We start from the raw sequence: 24,152 nt of genomic DNA on the forward strand, positions 1-24,152 counted from the left end.
TAAAACAACGATAATATACGTGTTTTACAACGTTGACGTGTCGGTCAAATGTGGAAACTGTTGCACAGATATGTACTTTTATCAATGCTCTACCGGATTACGTGAATGATCGGGTGTAATTTGATGGGATATCAACGCAATTGTCGAAAAATGGCGTGATTCGCCATTATGGCTTTGAACCACAAGACAAGGTCGTTCGTCAGCCATTTTGAGGCGATACCGAGGGCGAAACAAACGCTACCGTGACGCAAAATACGTCACTACCTATAAAAGCTAAGTCCCTCCTGTTCGGGCTCATTCCTGGATTTAGTCAAAGGTAAGTGAAGACGTCAAAACATTCGCGCATATATTTCTCGTTTTTGAAGGTGAAATCACCCCAGATCTTTGCACACAAACCCACGCATGCAGCTGAGAACGCTTATGGACTTTTTTCCCACCCCACTTCCAGTCTCAACTAAGATGCTTTCTTTTTTTTCTCTTGTACTTTACAGGTTTCAATTCGTTTTCCTGAAGACTCTGCCGTCGAGGACTTCGACCAACTGCTCAAATTGCTATTTTTCTTCAAGTAATGGACATCTGATTACCATTTTTGCCTCCAGTTTGTTCTTGAAGGAAAAGGCTAGCTTTTAGCTACCAAAGCCCCACCCATTAGAAATTTTGAACCAGGTATTAAAGCCATCAAAGTTGACGATATGTTTTTTGTATAAACGAAATAAGTGCCGAAAAAGCACAATGTTTTATGACTAAGACGCCGAGAGCATACTGTTGACTTGTTAGTGTGAGTCCAAAATAGCCGTATTAGCTATCGCGCGGCGGTTGGCTAGCAGCAGCCGCGCTTTAGCCTAGCCTAGCCTATTGTTTAGCATGAGCTCACACATGAACGTGGACGGTGACTCGTCTCCCGTTTCTTCGTGTGTGAGACGAGCTGGGCTAATAAAATTTGAAGTCGATAAATAGTGATATCTATAAGCAATCTGATCATAAAGATTGCGTGTTTGCTCAGGAGAATTGATAATCCAATGAAGCCGGACTTTTATTTTATTTTTTGCCTGCCGGGGTTTTGTAGGGGCTGCTCCACGGAACCGAATCGCACCGCAATCTACACATAAAGATTGCATTAGGCCGAGGATCGACGGACGTTGACGAAGCACAGTGAGGCATTGACTGACGATAATGGCACAATGGGGCTTCCACAAACCCCGCGCCACGCACTGGGCAATCTGTGGATAAAGATTGCGGGATGACCGAAGCCGAGTGGTCTTGCTCGAAACAAACACTCGGACTTGTCAAATTAGGGGGCAATTGGCTGACTCGCCGACTGGTGGCTTTTTCTTCGGAACATTTTGGGGAGTTGTCTGTATTGGCAGCCGCGTAACGGTGCTTTTACCGGCTCGCTGCTGCTCTTTGTTCCAAACGTCATGTTTCATCCAGCGAGCCGAGCTACCCCAGCGTCGGAGGGGTTAACGCGAGTAGGGCTCTCATTGGCGGGTCGCCTTACTGCCCCGCCCCCTCGGCCCTTTCAATGGGAGTCAGCCTTTTTTCTCTTTACGTAACCGAGAGAAAATCCGGCGCGGTAGTACGCCCCCCCCCGCCCCCACAACAAAACAAAACCCGACATAGCAAATCTTAGTGATCTGTTAGTGGCTAATGTCGATGTAATTGTTTCTGCTATTATTTACCAGTGACACACCAAATGATTGTTTCCCAGTCGGACAATGCGGCGGGGGTCTTGTTTGACACTGACCTTTTGTGTACATATGTAACACTTGTGCCACTTACAGGCTTTGAATTATTTGCAGTGTTGTGGAGTTCTGAGATTATATAAAGCTTCTACTCCAACATTTAAACGGGTAAGACCTAACTGATGCTCACACCATGGATGAATGAATAGCAACTCGACAGGATCTATCTCGAAATGAACAAACGATACACCATCCAGTCTGCCAATACCTTGCAGTTCCTAGTGTTGATCTCATTGCAGATCAGTCCCATTTGTGATGCGCATTTGATGTAATGATCCAACACGTGTATGTATATATATATATGATAGTTGCTCCATGTACAGTGCTTTGTATGCAGCGATGGCTGTTTGAAAGTGCTCTATAAATACAATTGAGTTGAGTTACAGGCCGCTTGACAGTGGGTACCTGCAGACACCCAAAGGAATCCGGGCATGACTGGTCCTTGTTGAGAAGTCAGTAATTGACCTTGTGGAGTTGCAAAGAATGTAGAGCAGGTGCGCCCAGGAACCACATTGTTCCAATTGTTCTGGAATGGAGACATTAACCAAGTAGGATGCTTTCAAAAGTCCAAAATGAACATTGTTGTACGAGTACAAGCATGAAATTCATGCACTTTGAAACATTTGACTAATCGGGACCTTCCTGTTTAGGTATTCAGTTGCAGTTTTGCACAGGGATCTCCACATACATGTGCCGTTAGAGTGTTTAATTATTGCCGGCAAATATCCTTTGTCTGATGTCTGCCTCGGCCATGGGTTTGACGTCAACACAAGTTGGTTGTGAAATGAACATTTGCCATGTCATTGGATTCCATTTGCGGGGTTCTGACATGACCGAAATACAAATGAGAGGTTGATGAAGTGCAAATCCCTGTAAGGGGCTGCAAACGGGGTCGCCACACTCAATGTGGCAATTGTGAAATGTCGTTGGGCCGAGCCGAAAGGATCACATTTCCCGGGGAAGAAGCGCATGTCAAACCAAATGCCCTACAAGGAAACATTCCGGCTCGTGCGGGCAACTCCGCTCGAGGATGGGGCAGTAACTGCCAAATTATTTGCCGATGAGTCATTTGAAATGGTTGGCGCGCTACCGAGGTGACCGCTGCTGATTTGTGTTTGCCCGTGTTGCCACTCGGGAGAACGCTGCCTTGATTCTGCTCGACGCCCGCTCGAGTGGCCCGAGTGAGAGCGGGCCACTTTTTGGGCGGTTTGAAGCCGCTTTCGCGTTAAAAGCGCTGTGAAGCCTTGTACTGTGGATGCGTAGCAAGAACGTGCTTGCGTTCTGTCGAGTAACTCCTCGGCTGGATTGCGGGCATCCGAAATTTGACGGTCACCACCACGTTCGTGCCCCAGTGTCGAACCCCCCCCCCCGCCCCCCCCCCCCCCCACACACACACACGCGCAGACGCTTGTACCCTACCGCCGTATGTATTGATTGCTTGCTTGCGCTTTGTTTTTCAGACATGGAGGGGGTGCCGGTGGACCCCAAAGAGATTTTGAAGGGGGTGGAGGCTCTCTTAGGGAAGGATGGGGGACTCTGCAGCTTGGAGGGAGTCCCAAAGATGTTCAGGTGAGCAATTGAAGCCTGCCTGCCCTTTGATCTTACCACTTTGTGCACTTAACAACGGCGTCCTCTGTCTTGTGCGCAGCCTAATGAAAGCCTCTGCCAAGATGGTCAGTCGCTGCATGTACTTGAACATCCTCCTTCAGACAAAATCGCACGATGTGCTCAACAGGTAAGGAAGTCTTTGCTCTTCTGGAGACTGCTTGGCGTTTGCCGTTCCAAAGCCTTTAGCCGTAGGGACGAGGAACTGTTTTCTTTTTAGCCACCCACCATCCGAAACCGCCTCAAAGCTTCGTGCTTGCGTTCCCCTGAGGGCCACATTTTCTCCCACCTTTTGTTTAGGTTCATTCGAGTCGGTGGCTACCGGCTGCTGAACTCCTGGCTCACCTACTCCAAAAGCACCAACAATTCACCTCTGCTGCAGCTTATTCTGCTCACTCTTCAGAAATTACCCCTCAAAGTGGACCATCTCAAACAGGTACGCACCAAAACCCGGCCGGCGCCTTTGTCGCATGCCTTGAACGCGAGCCCCTTTTCCCTGCCGCCGATAACCGTCAAAGAATTCCAATACGGTGTTGTCTGGAGAGATGCGTTCAATTAGCTCGTCGCCCCCTTTGCCGCTCTTTTGTTTTCAGAACAACACAGCCAAGTTGGTGAAGCAACTGTGTAAAGGCGCAGAGACTGAAGGTCAGGTTCCACCCCATCCCCTCAGCCACCCCCACCCCCTTGTGTTCTACGTCTCGTTTCAAGGAGTTTGGACTCGATGCAAGAATCTCATTCCCATTTTAGAATTGAGGAAGTTGGCGTCTGTGCTTGTCGATGGCTGGATGGCAACCATTCGCTCCCAGAGTGTATCGAGCAACGTCAGCAGCCCGGCCGGTATGGAGGCGTTTTGCCGTTTGCTCAGCGCTGCGATTGTGTTGAATATCGGCTCAAAATGCTCTGGATTGATTTGCGTACAGAGAAGAAGAAGAAGAAGAAAGAAGATGGCAAGGTCCCGCTCAAAGAGGTGAAGGACAAGAGTGGAGAGGATGAGAAGAAAAAAGACAAGGCGAAAGCTCATGCACCCAGTCATGCAAAAATCCGTTCCATAGGTAGGCCGTCGCAAGTATTGATGGACTTGCGCTCATTGTGCTGGACTAATCCAAAGGCTTTCGTAGGTCTGGAGATGGACGCTCCGAGCCCTGCCCCCGCCAAGAAGAGCCAGACGGCTCCCCAGCTGGGTGACAAGTACAACATCAAGCCTCCCGTCCTCAAACGGCTAAGGTAGGACATTTCCCCGAAGTAATCGGAGCGACGACGTGTTGTCCAAGTCTGTGCGTTCTGCTCTCTGCAGCCATCTAGTGGTCGGTGACAATAACCCCCCCCCCATCCCCTCTTCCAATCTGTGCAGTTCTGGTCCCTTTGATAATCCACCATTGGAGAAGAAATACAAACCTCTAAACATGCCATCCAACTCGACCAAAGAGATTAAAGTCAAGATCATTCCAGCACAGCGTGAGTGTGCACACACGCCGAGAATCCCAAATATTAAGCGGATGACAGCAATACCAGCGGCTGCTGCGATATGAAATAGTGGACATGAAATAAGAGCCCCGCTGTTGAATGTGGGCACCTTTGAGTGAACGTGATGGGCTTCCTGTCTGCAGCCATGGAGTGCACGGGCTTCCTCGACGCGCTCAACTCGGCTCCGGTGCCTGGTATCAAGATCAAGAAGAAGAAGGCTGCGGCCAGTTCACCTTCTCATGCCAAGGCCGTGTCACCGACCTCCAGCAAGGTAGTCATTCGGGGAATAGATGGCCAACGGAGAGCGAGAGACACGGGGGGGAAAAAAAAAACAAAAGGCCCGCTCCACGTGTTGTAAGCGATCATTTCTTGGTGTGGTGTTCTGTGAGCAAAAAAGAAAAAAAAGACATTCGACCGGACGTATTTATGACAGAAGTCATTTGAATCCTCGCCTCCAAGGTGGAAAGGCATTCGCGGTAATCGGTTCTGTCGTTGTCCACCGTATGAAGTTGTGACCGAGTCATGTGGCGGCTGCCCCCCCCCCCCCCCCTTACCGACCTTCTCCTTTTTGGCTCCGCAGACAAATCCGTTTGACGGCAAACCATCGACGTATTCTTCATCCTCTGCCAAACCGACCTCCCCGGAGACTCTTTCTTCCAATCCCCTCGATGAGACTCAGGAGTCGGATCGGCCGGGAACCCCCGTGCCATCGGAAGACCCCGACTCCGCGGACGCCGGTGAGAGCGCAAATTCGCGGAGCAGTCCGAGAAAGATGAGCGCGGCCGTTTCCTTCTCACACGCGGCTGGCTGCGTCTCGTGCAGGAGACAAGCCGAATGCGCTGTCCGAACCTCGTGGGGAGGAAGACCTGACCAAGAAGGGCAAGAAGAAGAAGACTGTTCACTGGGCCCAGGAAGATCACCTCAAGCACTACTTTTATTTTGACCTTGACGAAACGGAGAGAGGTATGAGCTAGGCCAGAAAACAAGCGCCCGGAAAACACGTGCGGTGACCTGACTCTTCCCTCCCCTAGTCAACGTCAACAAAGTCAAGGACTTTGGCGAGGCGGCTAAACGGGAGTTGATGATGGACAGGCACACGTTTGAGATGGCCCGGCGGCTATCTCACGACACGATGGAGGAGAGGGTCCCCTGGACGCCTCCCAGGCCCCTGACGTTGCCTGGCAGTCTCATCGTTGCCGGCTCGGGCAGCACGGAGAAGCTGACGCAGCGAGACCGGGAGATGGGCATCTTACAGGAGATCTTCCTCAGTAAAGAGAGGTCGGGCCCTTTTGCAATCACAGAGATTGTCGAGTTATTATTTTATTTTATTTATTTAAGGCCGTGAACCTCTTTTCATTAGTTTGCGCGAACTCCCGTAGCCCGCCGGGCTTATTTTTGTCCAAGGTTCTTTGGTCGATGGCAGCGCAGACATTTGAGGTTTTGAACAGCGCACCTTGAAGTGGTGCACCGAGCGGGGGCTTTGGGGCTTGGCGGCGGTTTGTGACCGGCTCTGTCCTCTTGTGTGCTCTTTGCCAGTGTGCCCGACAGTCCCCATGAACCGGACCCGGAGCCGTATGAACCCATGCCCCCACGGCTGATTCCGCTGGATGAGGTTGGTGCACAATCCCACAGGAGCGCTGCGCTTTTGGGGCTAAAAAGAGCAGCTTGCTCAGTTTGTCTCTGATGTCCCCGTAGGACTCCTCCATACCGGACGATCACTACGCCGAGCCCATGGACACCTCTCAGCAGGTTGCCGCCGTGGCCCAAAACGAGAGCTCCAAGCTGCCGCCTGTCCTGGCCAACCTGATGGGCAACCTGAACAACAATTCGCGCAGCCCCCAGATAAACGCCGTCAACAATCCCGTCACGCCGGCCGTCAACGTGCAGGAGCTGCTCTCGTCTATTATGGTACGCGACTTTCCTGCGGGCCGGGGGGGGGGGGGGTCATTTGCACGCGGTGCGGTCAAGCTTTGTCGTCCGTTTGCCTCGGCTTCAACGGAGGTGAAAGCAAAGCATTTAGCATGGGTTTCGAACACGAATGGTCATGGTTCATGTGGACACGCTAGCAACCCCCCCCCCCCCCCCCCCCCCCGCCTCTGCGTTGGCGTTTGGGATCCGTCACCCCGTGACAAACGCCGCACTCGGTTGTTTCCGCTTTTCAAATTGTGATTGCACCGGCTCTAATCACAGCTGCGTGTCCGCAGGGGGCTTCCAGCAACCAGTGCACTGAAGACCTCATCAAGCAGCCTGACTTCTCGGATAAAATCAAGCAACTTCTTGGGTCCCTGCAACAGACCCAGAACCACAACCAGGCGCCGACACTAGGTAAAGGCCGCGGCCTGCGCTGCTCCATTTCTGGCAAGTGGCCCTCGGCTTGCTGAAATGCCCCCCCACCGGTCTCAATGCAGTTTTCTGCTGAATGTTGCCTTTCAAAAGCGCATTTGCATGCTCGCTCATCACAAATGAAAAGGTGTCCATTTGTCAACCCGTTGTTTCCAAATAATCTTTGATTTCCTACCGTGCTGGATATTGGGGTCGGACGAAAGAGTAAAGTTTAAAGATGAGCCTGCTGTTTCTCGCACGTCCAGCCAACCCAAGTCTGCTGGGCCACGCTCCCATCAACAACATGAGCAACAACGTCCACATGCAGATGCCCATGAACAGCGGCTTCCCGCCCAGCCTGCCTCCGGGCGGCCCCCGCTTCAACCACCCGCCGCCGCCCCCGCACAATCACAATCACGGGCCGCCTTTCAACGGCGGCGGCGGCCCGCGCATGATGGGGCCGCCGCCGCCAGGACAGGGCCGCGGTGATAACGGGAACTACTGGGGAGATGACACCATGAGAGGGGGGCCCCACCGCGGGGGCCATTTCCACCGAGGAGGGAGGGGCCGAGGAGGAGAGCCGGGCTTCCGGGGCCGAGGACGAGCGGGTCCGAGAGGAGGACACAATATGAATGGTATGTTTTGGAGAACATCTCGCCGTCCGCTGAATTCCTCCAACTCACTTGATTTTGTCCCCCCTCCCCTTTCATAGACATGTCCATGCGGCCCGTTTGTCGCCACTTCATGATGAAGGGAAACTGCAGGTACGAGAGCAACTGCGCTTTTTACCACCCCGGTGTAAACGGACCTCCCTTCCCCCCAAACAATCAGCATGGGCACTAGGCGGCGCCCTCCTCACACGAGTCATCAACTTGACACTCAACAGAGGCTCTTGGGACAGTTGGACTGAAACGCTGCTGGCTTTTGCCACCGATGTCTGCCCCGCCCGCTGTTTCCGTCAGCAACCCTCTTCCCTTTCTCAACTCAACTGTATTTACAGAGCACTTCTGACGCGGACTGCCCGAGTCTTTAAATGACACGGTGAATGGAGGTGAATGGAGATTGATTCCGATTGAGCTTGAACAACTCGAAGAAGCACGGGATTCTTTTTTTCTTTTGTTTTTTTTCCCTCCCTCCTCCGCGCTCACAGCAGCCGGTAAGCGATTGTGCTCAAGCTTATGAAGACCCAGTTTGTGTGCTCCCTTCAAGTTTGTCTCTGTGGCTGGCCAGCCCTTTTTTTTGGGGGGGGGGGGGGGGTATGATCATGATGATGATGAGTCTGCCTGAACTCCGTCTTAACCTTCCGAGAACGTCAGTATTATGATGAAGCATTCTGCGGGTCAGTTATATGGTGTGTTTTCTGTGAAAACGGTGACCTTAATGTCTCTCTTGTGGGACCGTTTTTTTTTTCCTCGCCCGTGTTTTATTTTGATCCAATGTTGATAAACAGGTGCCCTTTTTTTACGACTGCTGCTTTGAATGTTTGTACTGTCGGGCTGTGTACAATACATGTTCATGCTGTCATTTTTCAGTTAGATGATTTTGTACACTATTAAATGAATGTCAAAATATAATTGTTCTATGAATCCTTTGAAAAATTGGGAAATGTACATAGCAGGACAAACATGACACAAACATTCATAACGTTTTTCAATGGTGTAAAAAAATGTGTCGAATAAATATATTCACTTTCAACACTTCTGCCAACGAAGATTTGCGTCATAGCCTACCTCACACACGTTTCTATTAGCAGAGCAGGATGCCGAGCATGTGGCTGTTTTAAGAAAAAAAAACGGCGCTTCATGGACAATTCACCAGGGTACTGGCAAAGAATTATGTGATAAAGTAAAATTCAATTTCCACACAACTGTTCGATCTTCCGTCTTCTGTAAGCAGAATGAAGGACAATTTGGCTGCCGTTGAGTTGGTTCTAGTTAGTTTTAGAAATTTAAAATGTAGTTTCTGTTGGTCATCGTTTTTGGTTTTTTTTAACGACAACGCACGATGCTAAATTGGTGTATGTAAATGTTGGTCATTATGCTAATCCTTGTAGAGCTAAAGACAGTATCTCCGTGTTCATGATTTCAAAAACTCACGGTTCGAGTTTAGGTCGTTGCAGTTTATTAGTTCGCCACCAGACAGCGCCAAAATCTGCTTTGATCACGCATCTGCACTGTCCCGTATACGGAAGTGCCAAAATAAAAGTGAAAGCGGACGTCATTTCCGTCAGCACCGTGACCTAAATTTGAATTTTAGTTACTTACACAGTGGCGTTCCGTCAGTGCCAGCAGGGCACTTCTCTGCTGGCCTAAACATTCTCAGAAAAGTAAGTTGAATAAATTTACTTTTCTGAGAATAACATAAATTTAATTTGTTATTTTATTTTCATGAATATGTCAACAAAATTATTCTCTGTATTCTTTACGTCATATTATTTCCACTTAGTCGAGTGGAACTCGATAAATAACTTATTATGGTACAGTTTTTAACCAATCATATTTCAGATAGCTTGTGTTGCCAGGTAAACTAAACTTGCTCGGGGCCTTCAGATTAAACAGAGCCGGCCCCTGTGCGCTGTAAATGAACGGGCACAGTCAACTTGCAATAGCCAATCAGATCACGAGTCTGCGTACCAGCTAGAAGGCCTTACGTCGACACTGGACGTGCGCGTTTGGTGATTGGATTAGCGCCTGCTAGAGGGAGCTGTTGCTGCATTTTGACCCAAAATGGCCGAAGGAGAAGACGTTGATCTGGTTGCAGGCCTACTTTCCACACAATTTTCAAGACGGACCTTCCACTGGATTTACCAATTGAAGTTGTTTTACCAAGGCAGCAAGGAAACATCAGAGCACGGCTGGGCATTTACAAGCTACGGTGCGTTTAAAAACGTTTGGGGACACTCGCGTAGATCTGCAGCTCAGCATGTACCAAGATGGTCAAGAGGTGTACGTACCTGGAAATTTGACTTGGTGTGAAATCTCATCCTATTTTCAACAGAATTTCAGTACAATGCCAGCCGTGTGTCAAGCGCTTGTGCTCCGCGTTGGTCATGACAGGATCGAATCCTGAGTCAATTGAATGTTCCAAAAAAAACAACATACCACCATAGTTGAGCTAAACTTTTGATTTTGCTGCATCTTGTTGCATTTCTCTGGCGGCTCGCTTCGGTGTTGTGAAGCTTCATTTATTGTAGAATAACTTGAAATCTATATTTACGGACCACTAGAAAACATGCTTTTTTTTTTTCAAATGCTAGTGAACAAATTTGCAACATTTCGTAGTGAAGAATTACTGTGTGCGAGTGACTCCCATCTTTATCTTCGGTGACTTCAGATTTCAATTACGCTTCTGTGTACCCAGCTAACTCGCATCCTATTCAAGCGCACCAATCAAGAAGTGCTTCGTATGTGTGTGTGCGCGCGCGCGTGCGTCTATGTCGTGATCAGATCCGTGTTTTCAGGGCAGGGTTGAGTGCAGCTGGTGAATACGAAAGGCCGATGGGAGTGGTCTTGAAGCCTGCCCTCTACTTCAAATATTGACACGGTCTGCTCCTGTGCCAACACACATTGGATGCAGAGACAGATGAGAAGTGCGCGAAGAGAGGCTCCAAGACACCTCAGCACCAAAGTTCTTTTCAAGTTGCGCGTCCAGAGTTGTGAGGCTCAGGAGAAAACACAGATCATTGGCAATTTCTTTTTTGGGGGGGGGGGGGGTATCAACGGGAGGGGTGTGATTTTTGGAAATGCATTGCGGAATGTTACAGAAGGCAAAGGTGATGGTCTCACTATCGAAGCCATTGAGGTCAAAAACACAATTTGTGCTTCCCACAATTTCCACGCGTATGACTCGAGAACCACAAGCTCGACATAATAATATGACTGATGATTTCGGAGTCACGCTTTCATTTTTCACAAATGATGGTTGGTCACACAGATTGATTTTGAAGGCAACATGGAGGAAAGTTGTCGCCGGGAGCACTCGCCGCGCTGTTAGCTAGCCAAAGGAAGACGGTGCCGATGTCGTATGTCGTGTCCCCACGACGTAGCGCTACTCGCTATGTACAAGAGAGCGAAACGGAAACAGCGGCGCTTGCTTTCCGGCACGATGACTCGGCTTTTATGACCGAGTGACTCCAACGCTGCGTTGTCGCCTTGATCCGGAGCTTCGTCCTGCTAACGCTGACCGTCCAAATGCTTGCCATGCAATGAAGAACATTCAAACCGCAATGAGGTTTGCATGCCAAATACCCATTTGCACCACTCTTTTGTCCTTTTTCGGTGCAAAGAAGCGCGCATGCTGTCGGCTCGCGTGAGATTGAGCGGGCTGTAAAAGGCTTGATGGACTCAGTGAGAGCCGTTTCGGCTGTCGAGGGCCCCTCGGAGCGGAACAAAGCGACTATTGTCGGAAGGCGGGTCGCTCAAAGCCACGGCCGCGGGACGCCGCGCGATGCCGAGAAAGCTCGGAAGGAACCGAATCGTGAGAACCCGACGCGTCAACGAATGGATCTCGCCCCTTAGGATGTCATATCGACGTCGCCATCGACGAGTGAAGCGTGCGATTTGACTTCATGACTGTTCTGGACTGCTTAGGGTTCACTCGAATCATCTGACCGGAATGTCCAAGATGAGAATTCCACCTCATGGCCCCCCCACCCCGCAATCCCCAGGCTCCGGTCACACGGGCAGCGGCTTGAGCGGGGAAGCCCAGACGTCGTGCAAAGAGGCGTGCCCGAGGAGGAGGCGGCTCGAGGGCGGGACGATGGGCGCACGGCCGTTTAAATGCGCAGCGGGCAAAAGTCGACAAGCAGTCCGTCCCGCAACAGCCTTCCTGAGCCGTTCTCACCCCAGCGACCGGGAACAGGTAAGAGGGCTCCGCCCTTCTCCACAGGCGAGGGGGGGGGGGGTGTCAGCGGAAACCGTGGAAAACCGGCATGGGGAGAACATGCAAACACGAGGGCGGAACCCAACAGGCTAACCGGTTGACTACTGCGCCACCTGAGTATACGCTTAAAAAAAAATATATAAAAATGAAGAAGGTCGCGCGTAATACGATGAGGCGCTCGGCTGCGGCAGTGGCCCCGAACGGAACGGAACAAGCCCGCGGGCCGCCGGAGCTCGACGACACCAAAATGAAGATGCCGCCATTTTTGTTTGGGGCGTTTTTTTCTTTCTTTTTACGCAGGGCGCTTGGGTCCGCAGTACGAGCCAAACCGTCGGAAAACGAGAAGGAAAAAAATGACACGGAGAAAAAGGTCATTTCAGAAAGGCAGTTGTAATGTTCACAGGGTCAAAGTTACAAGCAGCAAAACATTGCAAAGAAGTCAAAATGCTACACGAGTAACGTCGAGCCGCACGAATGGAGTTTGAACGAGAGGCAAAGTTGGAAGGTCTGACGGCTTGAATGACGAGAGGGGCCGTCGCTGGCCGCAGAGGAGAAAATGTTTGGTGCGTTTTCAACTAAAATGGCCGCTTCCCCGCTGTCCGTCTCGCTTTTGTCTTGAGCAGTTTTTCCAACCTGGCAAAGATGATCAAAACCTCCCCGTCACTCTTCTTGGTGCTGGTCGCCGCCGCCGCCTTGACCTTGGGCAAATACGCGCCAAAGACGGGCAAGAGGATCCCTCAAACTCTGTCCAGAGGTCGGTGAGCATGCGTGCCCCCCCCCCCCCCTTCACACACACACGTTCCCAAAAAGACGAGTGAAAGCGTTTTTTGCTCACTTCCCTCCAGGATGGGGCGATCAGCTGATCTGGGCTCAGACGTACGAGGAAGCGCTCTACTGGGCCAGGTCCAGGTAAGCCGGCAACATGGCTCTCGCTCGGCGGCGCCGCCGAACTAACCGCGACTCGTTGACCTTTCAAGGAACAAGCCCTTGATGGTTCTCTTCCACCTGAAGGACTGCCCGCACTCCCAGGGTCAGCGTGAGCCCCCATCCCCACCCATTCAGAACGAGTCCAGTCGGAACAGGTTTGAAGAGACCGTTTGAACCGTTTGCTTGTTCTTCCCGCAGCACTGAAGAAAGTGTTTGCCGAGGACGACGAGCTCCAGAAAGTCCTCGATGAGGACTTTGTCGCGCTCAACATCATGGTAGGTCCCGTTTTCTGACAGACGTCTCCGTTTTCAGCTGCGCAAGTTGAATAGGGGAGCCGCTCGTGTGGGTCGGGCCGCTCGGATGCTCCGCGCTGATGATTACGACGCCATTTTATTTATTTTTTCTTCATTAACGGCGTCATCTTGGCTACTCATCCAACGATCGGGACTCGCAAACGGTTTTCATCCTTCCGAGGAGCCGTCGTATGACCGGACGCTTCTCGCCCGAGTCCGCTCACCAAGTGTGGAACCGTGTTGTGTTTTTGTCCGCAGTATGAAACCACCGACAAACATCTCTCCCCGGACGGCCAGTATGTTCCCAGAATCCTTTTTGTCGGTAAGACTTTGTCACGCCGATGACTTCACGTCTTCATTCAATGGAAGATGATACTAATGCAGCGTGTTATACCAGAGACAAATTCCTTGCGTGTTCTACATACTTGGCCAATTAAAGATGATTCTGATTCCGATTCTGATGTGCCGGCTTCGCATTCGCTCAGGCGGCCATATTTTTCAATTTTGTGGGTCAAATCCGGTTGACGACATTGCCGGCAAATGGCGCGAGGCAATCGTGCAGTTGTGGGAAGAAAAAAAAACAACAACAACAACAAATCCTGACTCACCCGAGTGCCCCAAAAATGAGCACCGAGTTAAGAAGGCGGAGCAACATCGGATTGGCTCTGAAACGCAGACGTCGTTCGTCACGCTAACGTCACAACGGATCGATGACACGCTCTCTCTGTCTCTCAGACCCCTCGATGACCGTGAGGGCCGATGTCACCGGTCGCTATGCCAACCGCATGTATGCCTACGAACCGAATGACATCAACCTATGTGAGTCAGATGAAACTCTGCGCCTGCGACCCGAGGAGCCCTGCGCGTAACGCTCTCTCGCTCTCTCTGTCCATTGGCTTTCAGTGAAAAGCAACATGAAGAAGGCCAAGAAACTCCTCAAGTCCGAGCTTTGAGACGCGACCGTCGCTTCAGCCGACGAGTGGAAACAAGTCGTTCTTCTCACGTCTTCGCTCCGAAGCTCTCCTCGCTTGCGCCCGCTTATCCGCGTTGCCTTTGCAAATAAATTGGAAAACGCTGAGGATTGGAGTGTTGATGTCCCGTTTTGGTTGCGCCGAACCGCAGTCCGTCCACGCGCCCGGGTGGGGGGGGGGGGGGGCGGTCCATCGACCGTCGTACGAGGGGACAAAAAGCGCCTCGGCCAGCTCTCGTAAATACTTTGCAGGTCCACGCCATCGAGTTCTGAAGCCAAATTGCTCGGAGACGCGGGGCCTACGTACGGCTTGATTGCGGTGACGGCAAAGTTCAGTATAAGACACGCAAACCGAGTCCCTAGAAAGAGACATTTGGGTGACTGCGGTGATGGGGCAAAACACACACACACACACACACACACACACACAGACATTGAAGTGGCAAAGCCCAAAGGGAGGAAGGGGGCGGTCCAGAGCGCAGCCGGCGGCCGCATCACAGGAAGGCGCTGGGGTTGGCTCGGGGGTCCTTCTGGTTCCTGAAGCGGTACGTGAGCCACACGCCCACAATCTGACGGCACCACACCGGAACGTTATCGCGCGGCGTCATCATTCGAGCGTCACGCGCTCGCAAACGCGTTCTTTGTCGTTCCAGTGGAACCTCGAAGGGGGGCGGGGGGGGGGGGGGCGGCGCCTCCACGGGCCGCTTTTTTGAGGAAGGCGCCGATGACGGATTGCCCGGATGACAACCCGCCACGTCAACCGTAGGCGGCGTGCGCGGGCCAAAGTCTTTGCAATACAAGCGATGAGGCTTGAGGCCATCGGGATTTCGGAGCCAATCGCTATATCGATCACGGTCGTCATCGTCTACCCGATGAACTTCGGGGTTCCACTGGAGCGTCGTGACGACAGGCGGCTTCATCGCTGTCGCTGCGCCGCGTCGGTGGAGGCTCACCTCGGTCAGACTGAAAAACAGGCCGGTCCCTCCTACGAGACGCAGGACTTCATCCGCGTGTGCCTGGATCTTATCGGCGCACGGCAAACAGGAGCGCTTGGGGAAACAGGCCTGCGGCAAAACACAGGAACAGGCACTCGCAATGCTGACGGAAAGCCAAATTAATCCCCCCAACCCCCCCCCCCCACACACACACACACAAAAAAAGAAAACCAAAAGAAAAAGAAGTTGCGTTTGATCTGCTGCAACGTTTGAGGAGCAAGGAAGCAAACGTACGGCAGGACAGGCGGCGTTGAGGTCGACGTGACGGAAGCCGCAGCAGTTGAGGCTCTTTTCCACGTCCCTCTGGGCGCCGCGGGAGTTGTTCCAGCCCACCTCCAGCAGATGATCCTGGGGAAGCACATCGGCCGTGGTTCCGCCCTCGTGATCGCCGAAGCGGGATAGGCCGCCCAAAACCAAAGTCGCCGCGAGCGACGCGTCGCGCCTGCGCAGGCGCCTAACGCCGTTTGGGAGATGAGCGACGCGTCGCGCCTGCGCAGGCGCCTAACGCCGTTTGGGAGATGAACCCTCCACGCCTGTTTTGGGAACGTGCCCGCGGGGCCAGCATGACAATCCCAAACTTCAGCAGCTGTGACTCTTTATCTATATGTCATGTCTGGGTCTCGGTACACATCTATTTGTCGGTCCCGGGATGTCCGATTCGCAAGTGTCATCAAGCGCTTGCGACGGTCCTCTCACCTGCTGCTCTTTGTTGATGGCCAGACAGGCGCTGGAAAGGGCCAACTGCACAATAAACACCACGAACAGGATGATCATGTACTAAGATTCCGAGTCAAGGTCCACAAAAGCATCTCGCTTGGCGCGCCCGCGCGGAAAGGGGCTCCGTCTTGATTGGGCCAAAGCCGACGAGCCCGCGCGGAGCGCCGCTCCTGGAATTTGATGCCGCGCTCGGTCACGCTGACAACGAACGAAAAGGACGATAGGCGCGCCTTTACGCAACTCGAGCGTTGACGCCAAGCGTTGCGGGTGGAGCGACGGAGGCGGCGCGAAAACGCTCGGACGATCCGACCGACGCGGCCCACGATCGAATGCCACGAGGAGCGAGAGGAACGCGTCACGCGTGGGTCAAGGGCATCGGCCGCGCTTGTCACGCCGTCCCGATCGGCAGCTCCGCCCTCAACTCTGCGGTTGTCATGACATTGGTTTGGGACCAACAGGTGGCGCTGTAGGGCTCCGCCTGCAGCTGCACACCTGTTGGTCATTAGGTAAGTAGTGCTTTAAAAGGACTCCCAGCCCAACCATGCAGTCTCGGGTCATTGTTTGCTCTTGCTGCTGTCATGTTCTCGATCATGTTTTGTTGACTGTTAGTTTTAGCTAAAGCTTGGGTTTTGTTTGTTACTTTGGGCTTTGTTTGTTCAAGATTGAGTTTTCTGTGTTTTATCAATACACTTCTTCAAATACACCCTCCTGCCTGCTTTTTGTGGTCCACCACCACCTTGCTACGTGACAGCGGTGGATTTCGAGAGCCCTTTCACGCGGCCGTATGCAAAGTGGCGTGCGCGCGTGGAGCAAAAACGACTCGGACGACGACGACGACAAAAAAAAAAGCCATGAAGAACAAGGACGGTTGAAAGCGCAAAAACGCCCGGACGACAAATGGAATCCAGAGCCAAAGACGCCGAATGAGTTTGCAGGCGAGTTGTCCAGATGAGCGGCGGGCGGGGGGGCGTCTTGCCCGCCGTTCGTTCCGAAGAGAGGGGGCGCCCCCTCGGACAGAGGTGTCGACGGCACGCAAGGATACGAAGAAGAGGAGGACCTGGTGGTGCTTCACGGCGCCCAGGAGGCCAGCCAGAGCTACAAAGAAGAGGAAGACGCCCACTCCCGTGACTCCGCCCACCACCTGGAAACTGGAGACCAGGCCCAACCACTTGCCCCAGGCTGCCATGGCGATCATCAGCAGGCTCACCATCTGCGGGAGGAGAGGGACAAGGCCAACCGCTGCTCTTACCGCTCGCCGGCCAAATCGCACGTCACTTGGATTGCGCGAGATTCCGGTGGGATCGATAGCACAAGGTTGGACCCGCGTACTTTTCCTTCTTACAAGCAACGTGTAGACTCGGGATGAGATTGCAGAAGGCGATTTACAAAGAAAAAGGGCAGGACGTCCTCCGAAATGTCAGGAAATGATCTCAGAAGCCGGAGTCTGCCACTCTGCTGTAATAGCAAACGAGCTGGGGGGGTTGTTTTTTTTTTTGGGGGGGGGTTGCTTCTATGGTCGCACACTGAGCATCTGACAAGGTTCCGCGGTGAACAATTGACCGAGCAAGTGCGTGGCCTCATCACAAGGCGGTTTCCGTTTCGAGGTTTTTCCTCCCTGCCGGGGGAGCAAACGCGCATCGGTCGAAAGTTTCGTCCTCGAGTAAAGGACGTCATCCGCGTGGTGCAGAGGGATGCCTCGCATACTCACGACGTAGAGGATGTTGAGCGCGCACAGGGAGTGTTTGGAGCAGGTGAATCCAGCGCAACCCATTTTGGCACCGTAGATCAGTCCAGGACAACAAGCAAAAAAAAAAAAAAAAAAGCTTCCAATCGAGATGGATCAATAAAAAAAAGGAATCTCCGGGGAATATTTCAGCGGCGACGGGATGCGGCCCGGCACAACGCCCGACCTCGAAACGTCGCTCAGCGTTACGTCGCCGTCAGACGTGGGGGAGGGGGACAGAAATAAGAAAGAAAGAAAGAGAGACAACGCGGAAGCGGGGCCGTTAGTTTTCAAAATAAAGCGCCGCTTTTACGAAATCGCACGAAAAGCACAAGTTTGGATGAGAGATGCTTTGGGAACTAAAGTCAAGTGGGCTGAATCCCACAGCCGAAGCGTCCTTGTCCCGGTCGTCCGAAATGACGCCACCGACAGTTTCGAGCTTGGTTTGAAGAAGTCGAGCGCGAAATGACACTGAGCGTCGCATCTCGTCAGGAAGATACGATGACAATCTGGCTCGGATTCAAATCTAGAAGGGATGGAGTTGGTTCGAGCGCGCTTCATTTCTTCCCCGGTGTCGTGTGCTTTTACTTTGAAGTCCCTCCGCTCACAATTGGCGTTCAACTCTCTCCAACAAGACGATCGCGTCCGACAAAAACGGGACGGGGGGGGGGGGGGCGTGCGGTTCGCTCGGCGGCCGGCGGGCATTGTCGCCTTCTTGCCAACTCCGTTGACGGAGCTCGCGCGCGTCGAACCGCGAGCGAGCCTTTAGCTTCCGGTGCGGTGCGGGGAGGCGGACAAACGCGGGCGTCCGAGGAAGACGTGTTGTCTTCTGAGACGAAAAACGCCTCTCAAATATTCGGAGGGTGACGTTGGGAAAGATGAAACGGGGAAGCAAGGGACACTTGGTCTTGGGACCCCCCCCCCCCCCCCCCACTGCGTCCAAAACAAAAGCAGCCCCAGAAGGGAAGGGAAGGGCGTTCTGTTCTCTCAGGGGTCATAAAGCGAGCCGGGCGCGCCGTCGATTGTGTCACCCCTGAATGCATCCCGGTGCTTGGTGTCCACACTACGGCCCGGGGACCGTTTGCGGTCCGCCATCCTTTTTCGCTGGTCTGCGAGATGAAACAAACAACCCCAAAAAAAATTTCATGACATTTGCCATGGGCTGCAGGGTGAGTTTAAAAAGCTCAGAGTTAGAAGGGGGGGCCGTTGCCATGACAAGTAATACGTGTGTTTCTAAGATACAAAGAAATGATGGAAAGAGCGACACGCTGTCGGGAATAAGGATGATTCCATTTTCGAGGCTGATTTCTGAAGACATCACAGAAGTGATCCTCATGGAAGTGTTTGAAAAATGCTCACCTAGCTACAATTTGCTCTCTTTTTTTGGGGGCGGGGGGTGAATGCGGTGATTCAGCTGCTGTGAAGTGCAGCTCTATCTGTTCTGTGAGATAGAGGGCTGTTGGACCCCCCTCCCCTCCCTTTGTTTGCTCTTGGTCTGATCCAGGCACGGCTCATCCTTGTCAAGTGCGGTCCTTGGGGCGTCGCCATTTGGGGCGTGGTCGTCCGAGTTGGAGCCGGCGATTTGCCCGCCCCGACTGAAGAGAGCATCCCACCGTCGCAGCGGCGTGACGAGAATGGCCGCGCCAACTCAGAAGGGCCAACTCACGGCCTCCGAGAGGAAACTTTTGCAAGTGATTGAGGCCGGTAAGTGTGACTTTTCGGGCGGCTTCCGCGCTTAACGATCGACGATCTTTTGCTCGGGGCGCTTTCCTCTTTCTCTCTTGGCCAACTCGATGTTTTACGATGGGGTTGTTTTCTCGCCTCACAAGGGCTCTTCCTCTCCGAGACGTCTCTCTCATCGAGCTTGGCTCATCGGCGTCACTGCAAGACCCTCGTTGAACTCGGGGCCGCAATGGCGCGCCTCAACAAATTCACTTGATTGGATAGTCGGCACATCTCTTTTTGGTGTGCATGCCATCAGCGTGTGCTTTTTTTTTCTGCCGGTTGCCCTCCGTCTATTGCGATTCCTACAATGGTGGCGCTCTTTAGACGATCTACCTTGTAAATCGGCTACGTTGTGTATGTGCAATCCTTCTCTTCTGGTCTGCAGGCGATGTGCAAGAAGCGGCCCAAATGCTTACAAGTGACGACGTACAAGTCAACTGTTTGGACGAGGTACTTGAGAACAATGACAAATATTGATGCATCCGCAGATGAAGAATAATAAAAAAAAAAATCTGTGTTTCTATGCGCTGATATATATCTCGTGATCTCAAATGTTGTCGATCTCAAATTGGGAGCGCTTGTTAAAATGCACTGTTCTTGCAGCAGAAGCAAAGCAATAACCCAGTTTGGGCTCGCTATGGCCAAATAATATTGAGGACTTCCCTCGCCCACGTCTTTGTGCGCGCAACGGTCACGGCAGCCGAGCGAGCATATTGTATGTCTCGGCATTGTTCCCGAGACATCTGGAGATGACTCACGAGGGGCGGTTGTCGCCCTCAGAGCTTCTCCAGAATAGAATGGTCCCACTCCACGGGCTCCTTCGCGTCGCCTGTCTGTCACAATCAGGTGACAGAGTTTCACGCCACCTGCACACGGACACACACACACACACACACACACACACAAGTGATTTTACTCAGAATCATCCAAACGTCATTTTGTGTCCTTTTTGGAATCTACAAGGAACACATCCTTTGTTGTGTTTTTTACGCCCGACAAAGTACAGAATTTATCCAACGTCTTGTGTCTCCAACTTTGTTCCTTTAAGTGCGGGATGACCCCCCTGATGCATGCGGCCTATAAGGGCAAAGCCGATATGTGCGGCCTGCTGCTGCAGTGTGGGGCTGATGTCAACTGCAACCAACATGAGTATGGATACACGGCTCTCATGTTTGCCGGCTTGTCAGGTAAAATAAACAAAACAGGTGTCGTTTGTCAGCACCTTGCAAACAATGTTGCCATCGATGAGGGAACAACATAGGACTTGTTCAATGGCACTTACTGTGATGCTTGTGCGGATCTGCATGGAATCTACGGGTGATGAATAGATTGCTAAATTTGTCTTTTTTTCGGGGGGGGGGGGGTGTGGGGTTATGTACATTTCATCAGAACAAAATGTACAGTATATTGGTGTGTTGGCAGGGACAATCCCCATGATGCAAAAATGTTCTCTTTAAGAGCCACTTTTCCACTGAGCCCCAGACATGACATTTTGGGGTGGCGGGGAAAAACGACTTTGTGCGCACAAACTACTCATGTGTGCACACGAACTTCTACTCGGTGCACTCCAATGATGACTCGGTGTGCACGAGCTAGTTGTGCGCGCGGGAGACAGTTCGAGCTGATCCCGCCCTCATCGGACGAGAGGGTCGTCAAATCGAGCCCACCTTTACGAGTTATTGCACGTGACGTTTGTATTTGAAGCAGAGAGGGACGTTGCATTTGGTAACCACGATGCCCCATGCCAGAGCGTCCAAGTCGTAGCTCCACGGGGAGGGGGGAGAGAGGGGGGGGGGGGGCATCTTCGGATGTCTCTCGGAAAGAGGGGCTCCGCGCGACGCCGAGCTTTCCGTCGCGTCCTCCTTCGTCATCTGGCGAAAAGGTCGCACTACCCCGTTGGATGAAACGAGCGTTTCACCCCCGCAGGGAAGACGGACATCACATCCATGATGCTGGACGCCGGGGCCGAAACGGGTCTGGTGAATTCCGTGGGTCGCACGGCCGCTCAAATGGCGGCGTTCGTCGGTGAGACCTGCGTCGGGGGCCGCGGGGCTCGCGGGGTGAGCTGAGCGTCGGCCGCGGAGGAGTCACGACGCGCGCGCGCATGTGCCTTTGGTGGCAGGCCAGCACGACTGCGTGACGGTCATCAACAACTTTTTTCCGCGGGCGAGGCTGGACTACTACACCAGGCCCAGAGGGACGGAGAGGGAGCCCAAGCTGCCGCCGGCCTTGGCGGGACCCCTGCACGAGATCATCATGACGACCAACCTCAACCCGGTCAAGGTGAGCCCCTCCCTTTGTTTGTTCCCTTCAATTTGACTACTTTATCCCAAATTCCGAACGACATTTGCGATGCGCGATGGAGCGAATGAGCGCACGCGCGCGGCTAAACGGTGCGAGTCTCTCCAACGCCGATCCGACAGATCGTCATGCTGGTCAGGGAGAACCCTGCTCTGGTGGACGTCGGCGCCCTGGAGAAGTGCTACCGAGTGATGGATCTGCTGTGCGAGCAGTGCGTGAAGCAGCCGGACACGAACGAGGTTCTGGCCATGAAGATGCATTACATCAGCTGCGTGCTGCAGAAGTGTCTGACCTTCCTCCAGAAACGAGACGACAAGTTGGATGCGTTGGTGAAGAGGTGAGGCCTCGGCGACCCCCCCCCCCCCCCCCCGCAAAAAGGAAGAGCGGCTCCTCAACGCGCGTGTCTCCCCTCCGTTTCATCTCGCCAGCCTTCTGAGGGGGAGAGACAGCGACGGCTTCCCGCAGTACCAGGAGAAATTCATTCGAGACTGCATCAGGAAGTTCCCTTACTGCGAGAGCACGCTGCTTCAGCAGCTGGTGAGGAGCCTCGCGCCGCTCGAGAGTCGAAGCTCAGAAGAGAACGCAGAATCCGACTGGGACCCCAAATGGGTGCACAGTACAGGATTTTCAAAGATCAATCGAAGGCAGTTTCGCTGTTTTTCGGGCCGTTTTTGTTCTTCCGCGTCCCGATTGGCTCCGCGCCTCGTCTCTGTGCGGCTCGCCAACAAAAACGGGTGTTGGTCTTTACTCGGAGTTATATATTCCGGTCTTGTCGAACTGTCCAAAAGTCTACCCGGGTCATTGTGCCCCCTGCTGTTGCATTTGAGGATTGCATCTCAGTCACGTAGAGAGCGTGGCGAGGGGCTTCGATTTCTTCGAATGAATGACGAAGTTCCCGTTTAGGAGGCGCGAATGTGTGTTTCATGTCGATTTGGCTTTTTTTTTTTCAGGGCAACGACCCGACGGCCTACTCGGTGTTAACTCAGGCGCTGACGGGTCAGATGGCCTTTGTGGATGCCGACTACTGTGCCACATGTGGAGAGCGCGGAGCTGACAAGCGGTGCTCTCTCTGTAAATCTGTAAGTAAGGCGACCATCGTCATAATACTCCCTTCCCATCTGGGTACCGGGCCATCCGCTCTGGACGCTGCGTTGACGGTGAGAAAACGACAGCCGATAGTTCCTCGTACGGAAAGTGTGTGTGTGTGTGTGTGTGGGTGGGTGGGGGGGGGTATTTTCCCTCCGTGTTGTTTCTGCTTCAAGCCGAGTGGGGTTCTTCTGTTCATGTTTGCCCTCAACCGGGGCTCGGAGTCCTCCTCGCAGATGAATGACTCGAGCTTGCGGTTGTTCTCTTGAAGGTGACTTACTGCAGTCTGACGTGCCAGCAGCTCCACTGGTTCACCCACAAAAAGATGTGCAGGGCTATGCAGGAGCAGAATGCCCCCTTGGGAAGCGACGCCCCGAGGCTGAAAGAGCCCAACGGTGCTCACTTGTCCATTTCACTCGAGGGCAAGGAAGAAAGACGCCCGGTTAATCCTCCTCGCTCCCCGTTAGATGGAGAGCGCGACCTGGCGACGGAGACGGCCAACTTCCTGCAGGAGCTGTGCCTGCGCGCCGAAGAGACGGTGGCTGCCGTCGGCGGATGCCCCGCCGAGCTGCTCGCTTGCCCATCCGCGCCGACGCGCGAACCGTCCGGCTTCCAGCAATGAAGAGAAACCGTCAGAGACACCGACGATACGACGTGATTGTCGCCCCCATCCCTCCGCCCCGCCCCGCACAAATAATATTTGGAGAGCCGTGACTGAGCAGCATCGCACTCTTGGCATCCTCTCAGTTTCACTTTTCAGCAGAAAAAAAGTAAAAACAGAACAAAGCAGGTCACCTTTAACCTACGGCGGCACGTGACCTGCATCACCGGAAATTGTTAGCTGTCCGCAGTCTGCGCTTGCGGCTTGCGGTAACATCTTATTTATTTTGATTCTTCTCATTCCATTCTCCGATCGCACGGACAAAGAATGGGAATCTCAAGTGCCAGGAGAAACATTTGAAAACGAGACACGAGAGCTACGATAGTTGACGTTGTTGCTCCGAAGACTCCGCCAAAGTGCGTCCCATGCCGCCACGTCAGGTCTCGGCGAAGGCAGGCGCTGATCCCTTTTTTACAAACTCCCAAGGTCTTGTATCCACTTTATTTTTCTGTTTCGTTGGTGTTCGGGGGCCGCGATGGCTGTCGCTCATCGTGGCAGACGTGTGTTGCTTGTTGTATGCGCGCTTTTTGCTCAAGTTGTGCACTTTGGAGACGGCGGTGGTTGTTTTCAAGTGCTTGAGAAATACACTTGGTTTATGACGGCTTGACATCCATGTTGCGTTTGCATTTTTTTTCCATATCGAAAATGGTTGAATTCCAAACTGTGAAGGCAACAAAGCGAAGGGTCAACAACCTCGACACGTGTCTCTTTTATTTTGAAACGTCTTTCCGGAAGCCCCA

General features: G+C 52.8%; 4 protein-coding genes across 10 annotated transcripts; 3 read left to right on the forward strand and 1 right to left on the reverse strand.

Annotated features, from left to right (window-relative positions):
- The first annotated feature begins 298 nt into the window (after positions 1-298).
- On the forward strand, positions 299-8,828 carry ppp1r10 (protein phosphatase 1, regulatory subunit 10). Of its 2 annotated transcripts, XM_086137155.1 has the most exons (19): positions 299-666; positions 1,067-2,236; positions 3,203-3,311; positions 3,391-3,477; positions 3,648-3,783; positions 3,941-3,992; positions 4,095-4,184; positions 4,268-4,399; positions 4,466-4,571; positions 4,699-4,802; positions 4,955-5,082; positions 5,392-5,548; positions 5,634-5,774; positions 5,843-6,089; positions 6,348-6,423; positions 6,507-6,719; positions 7,016-7,136; positions 7,400-7,768; positions 7,846-8,828. In XM_086137155.1, exons 3-19 carry the CDS (start codon positions 3,205-3,207, stop codon positions 7,974-7,976), a joined length of 2,397 nt encoding a protein of 798 aa, XP_085993281.1. In that variant the 5' UTR covers positions 299-666; positions 1,067-2,236; positions 3,203-3,204; the 3' UTR covers positions 7,977-8,828. The 2 variants fall into 2 exon arrangements, with proteins under 2 accessions (XP_085993281.1, XP_085993282.1); XM_086137156.1 differs by lacking the exon at positions 1,067-2,236.
- Positions 8,829-12,385: 3,557 nt separating this feature from the next.
- Positions 12,386-17,864, reverse strand: tspan13b (tetraspanin 13b). Its single transcript, XM_086137216.1, has 6 exons — positions 17,625-17,864; positions 16,959-17,126; positions 15,896-15,976; positions 15,434-15,547; positions 15,158-15,268; positions 12,386-14,773 (listed from the first exon to the last, which is right to left on the reverse strand). Exons 1-6 carry the CDS (start codon positions 17,685-17,687, stop codon positions 14,699-14,701), a joined length of 612 nt encoding a protein of 203 aa, XP_085993342.1. The 5' UTR covers positions 17,688-17,864; the 3' UTR covers positions 12,386-14,698.
- Positions 12,646-14,312, forward strand: agr2 (anterior gradient 2). Its single transcript, XM_086137219.1, has 7 exons — positions 12,646-12,768; positions 12,860-12,923; positions 12,992-13,044; positions 13,140-13,216; positions 13,493-13,556; positions 13,970-14,053; positions 14,138-14,312. The coding sequence occupies exons 1-7, from the start codon at positions 12,657-12,659 to the stop codon at positions 14,185-14,187; spliced, it is 504 nt and encodes a 167-aa protein (XP_085993345.1). The 5' UTR covers positions 12,646-12,656; the 3' UTR covers positions 14,188-14,312.
- On the forward strand, positions 17,107-24,019 carry LOC147190616 (ankyrin repeat and MYND domain-containing protein 2-like). Of its 6 annotated transcripts, none has more exons than XM_086137174.1 (11): positions 17,107-17,230; positions 19,144-19,343; positions 19,750-19,814; positions 20,413-20,551; positions 21,291-21,389; positions 21,487-21,647; positions 21,788-22,002; positions 22,094-22,202; positions 22,616-22,822; positions 23,023-23,146; positions 23,219-24,019. In XM_086137174.1, exons 2-11 carry the CDS (start codon positions 19,274-19,276, stop codon positions 23,371-23,373), a joined length of 1,344 nt encoding a protein of 447 aa, XP_085993300.1. In that variant the 5' UTR covers positions 17,107-17,230; positions 19,144-19,273; the 3' UTR covers positions 23,374-24,019. The 6 variants fall into 6 exon arrangements, with proteins under 6 accessions (XP_085993300.1, XP_085993303.1, XP_085993302.1 ...); XM_086137177.1 differs by lacking the exon at positions 17,107-17,230 and adding an exon at positions 19,469-19,604 and having other exon boundaries at positions 18,081-19,343; XM_086137176.1 differs by lacking the exon at positions 17,107-17,230 and having other exon boundaries at positions 18,081-19,343; positions 22,616-22,744.
- The last annotated feature ends 133 nt before the right edge of the window (positions 24,020-24,152 follow it).

Source organism: Hippocampus guttulatus, chromosome 18, assembly GCF_054856545.1.
Source record: "Hippocampus guttulatus isolate MCC_2025c chromosome 18, RoL_Hgut_1.0, whole genome shotgun sequence".
Classification (NCBI taxonomy): domain Eukaryota; kingdom Metazoa; phylum Chordata; class Actinopteri; order Syngnathiformes; family Syngnathidae; genus Hippocampus; species Hippocampus guttulatus.

Coding starts and splice junctions, on each gene's coding strand:
- ppp1r10 (XM_086137155.1), top strand. CDS start 3,205: ATGGAGGGGGTGCCGGTGGACCCCAAAGAGATTTTGAAGGGGGTGGAG. Junction 3,478..3,647: donor TCGCACGATGTGCTCAACAG/GTAAGGAAGTCT, acceptor CCTTTTGTTTAG/GTTCATTCGAGTCGGTGGCT. Junction 3,993..4,094: donor TAAAGGCGCAGAGACTGAAG/GTCAGGTTCCAC, acceptor TTCCCATTTTAG/AATTGAGGAAGTTGGCGTCT.
- agr2 (XM_086137219.1), top strand. CDS start 12,657: ATGATCAAAACCTCCCCGTCACTCTTCTTGGTGCTGGTCGCCGCCGCC. Junction 13,217..13,492: donor TTGTCGCGCTCAACATCATG/GTAGGTCCCGTT, acceptor TTTTGTCCGCAG/TATGAAACCACCGACAAACA. Junction 14,054..14,137: donor ACCGAATGACATCAACCTAT/GTGAGTCAGATG, acceptor ATTGGCTTTCAG/TGAAAAGCAACATGAAGAAG.
- LOC147190616 (XM_086137174.1), top strand. CDS start 19,274: ATGGCCGCGCCAACTCAGAAGGGCCAACTCACGGCCTCCGAGAGGAAA. Junction 21,390..21,486: donor TCAAATGGCGGCGTTCGTCG/GTGAGACCTGCG, acceptor CTTTGGTGGCAG/GCCAGCACGACTGCGTGACG. Junction 22,003..22,093: donor TTGGATGCGTTGGTGAAGAG/GTGAGGCCTCGG, acceptor TCATCTCGCCAG/CCTTCTGAGGGGGAGAGACA.
- tspan13b (XM_086137216.1), bottom strand. CDS start 17,687: ATGGGTTGCGCTGGATTCACCTGCTCCAAACACTCCCTGTGCGCGCTC. Junction 15,548..15,895: donor CCATCAACAAAGAGCAGCAG/GTGAGAGGACCG, acceptor GTGCTTCCCCAG/GATCATCTGCTGGAGGTGGG. Junction 14,774..15,157: donor TGTTTTTCAGTCTGACCGAG/GTGAGCCTCCAC, acceptor TGGTGCCGTCAG/ATTGTGGGCGTGTGGCTCAC.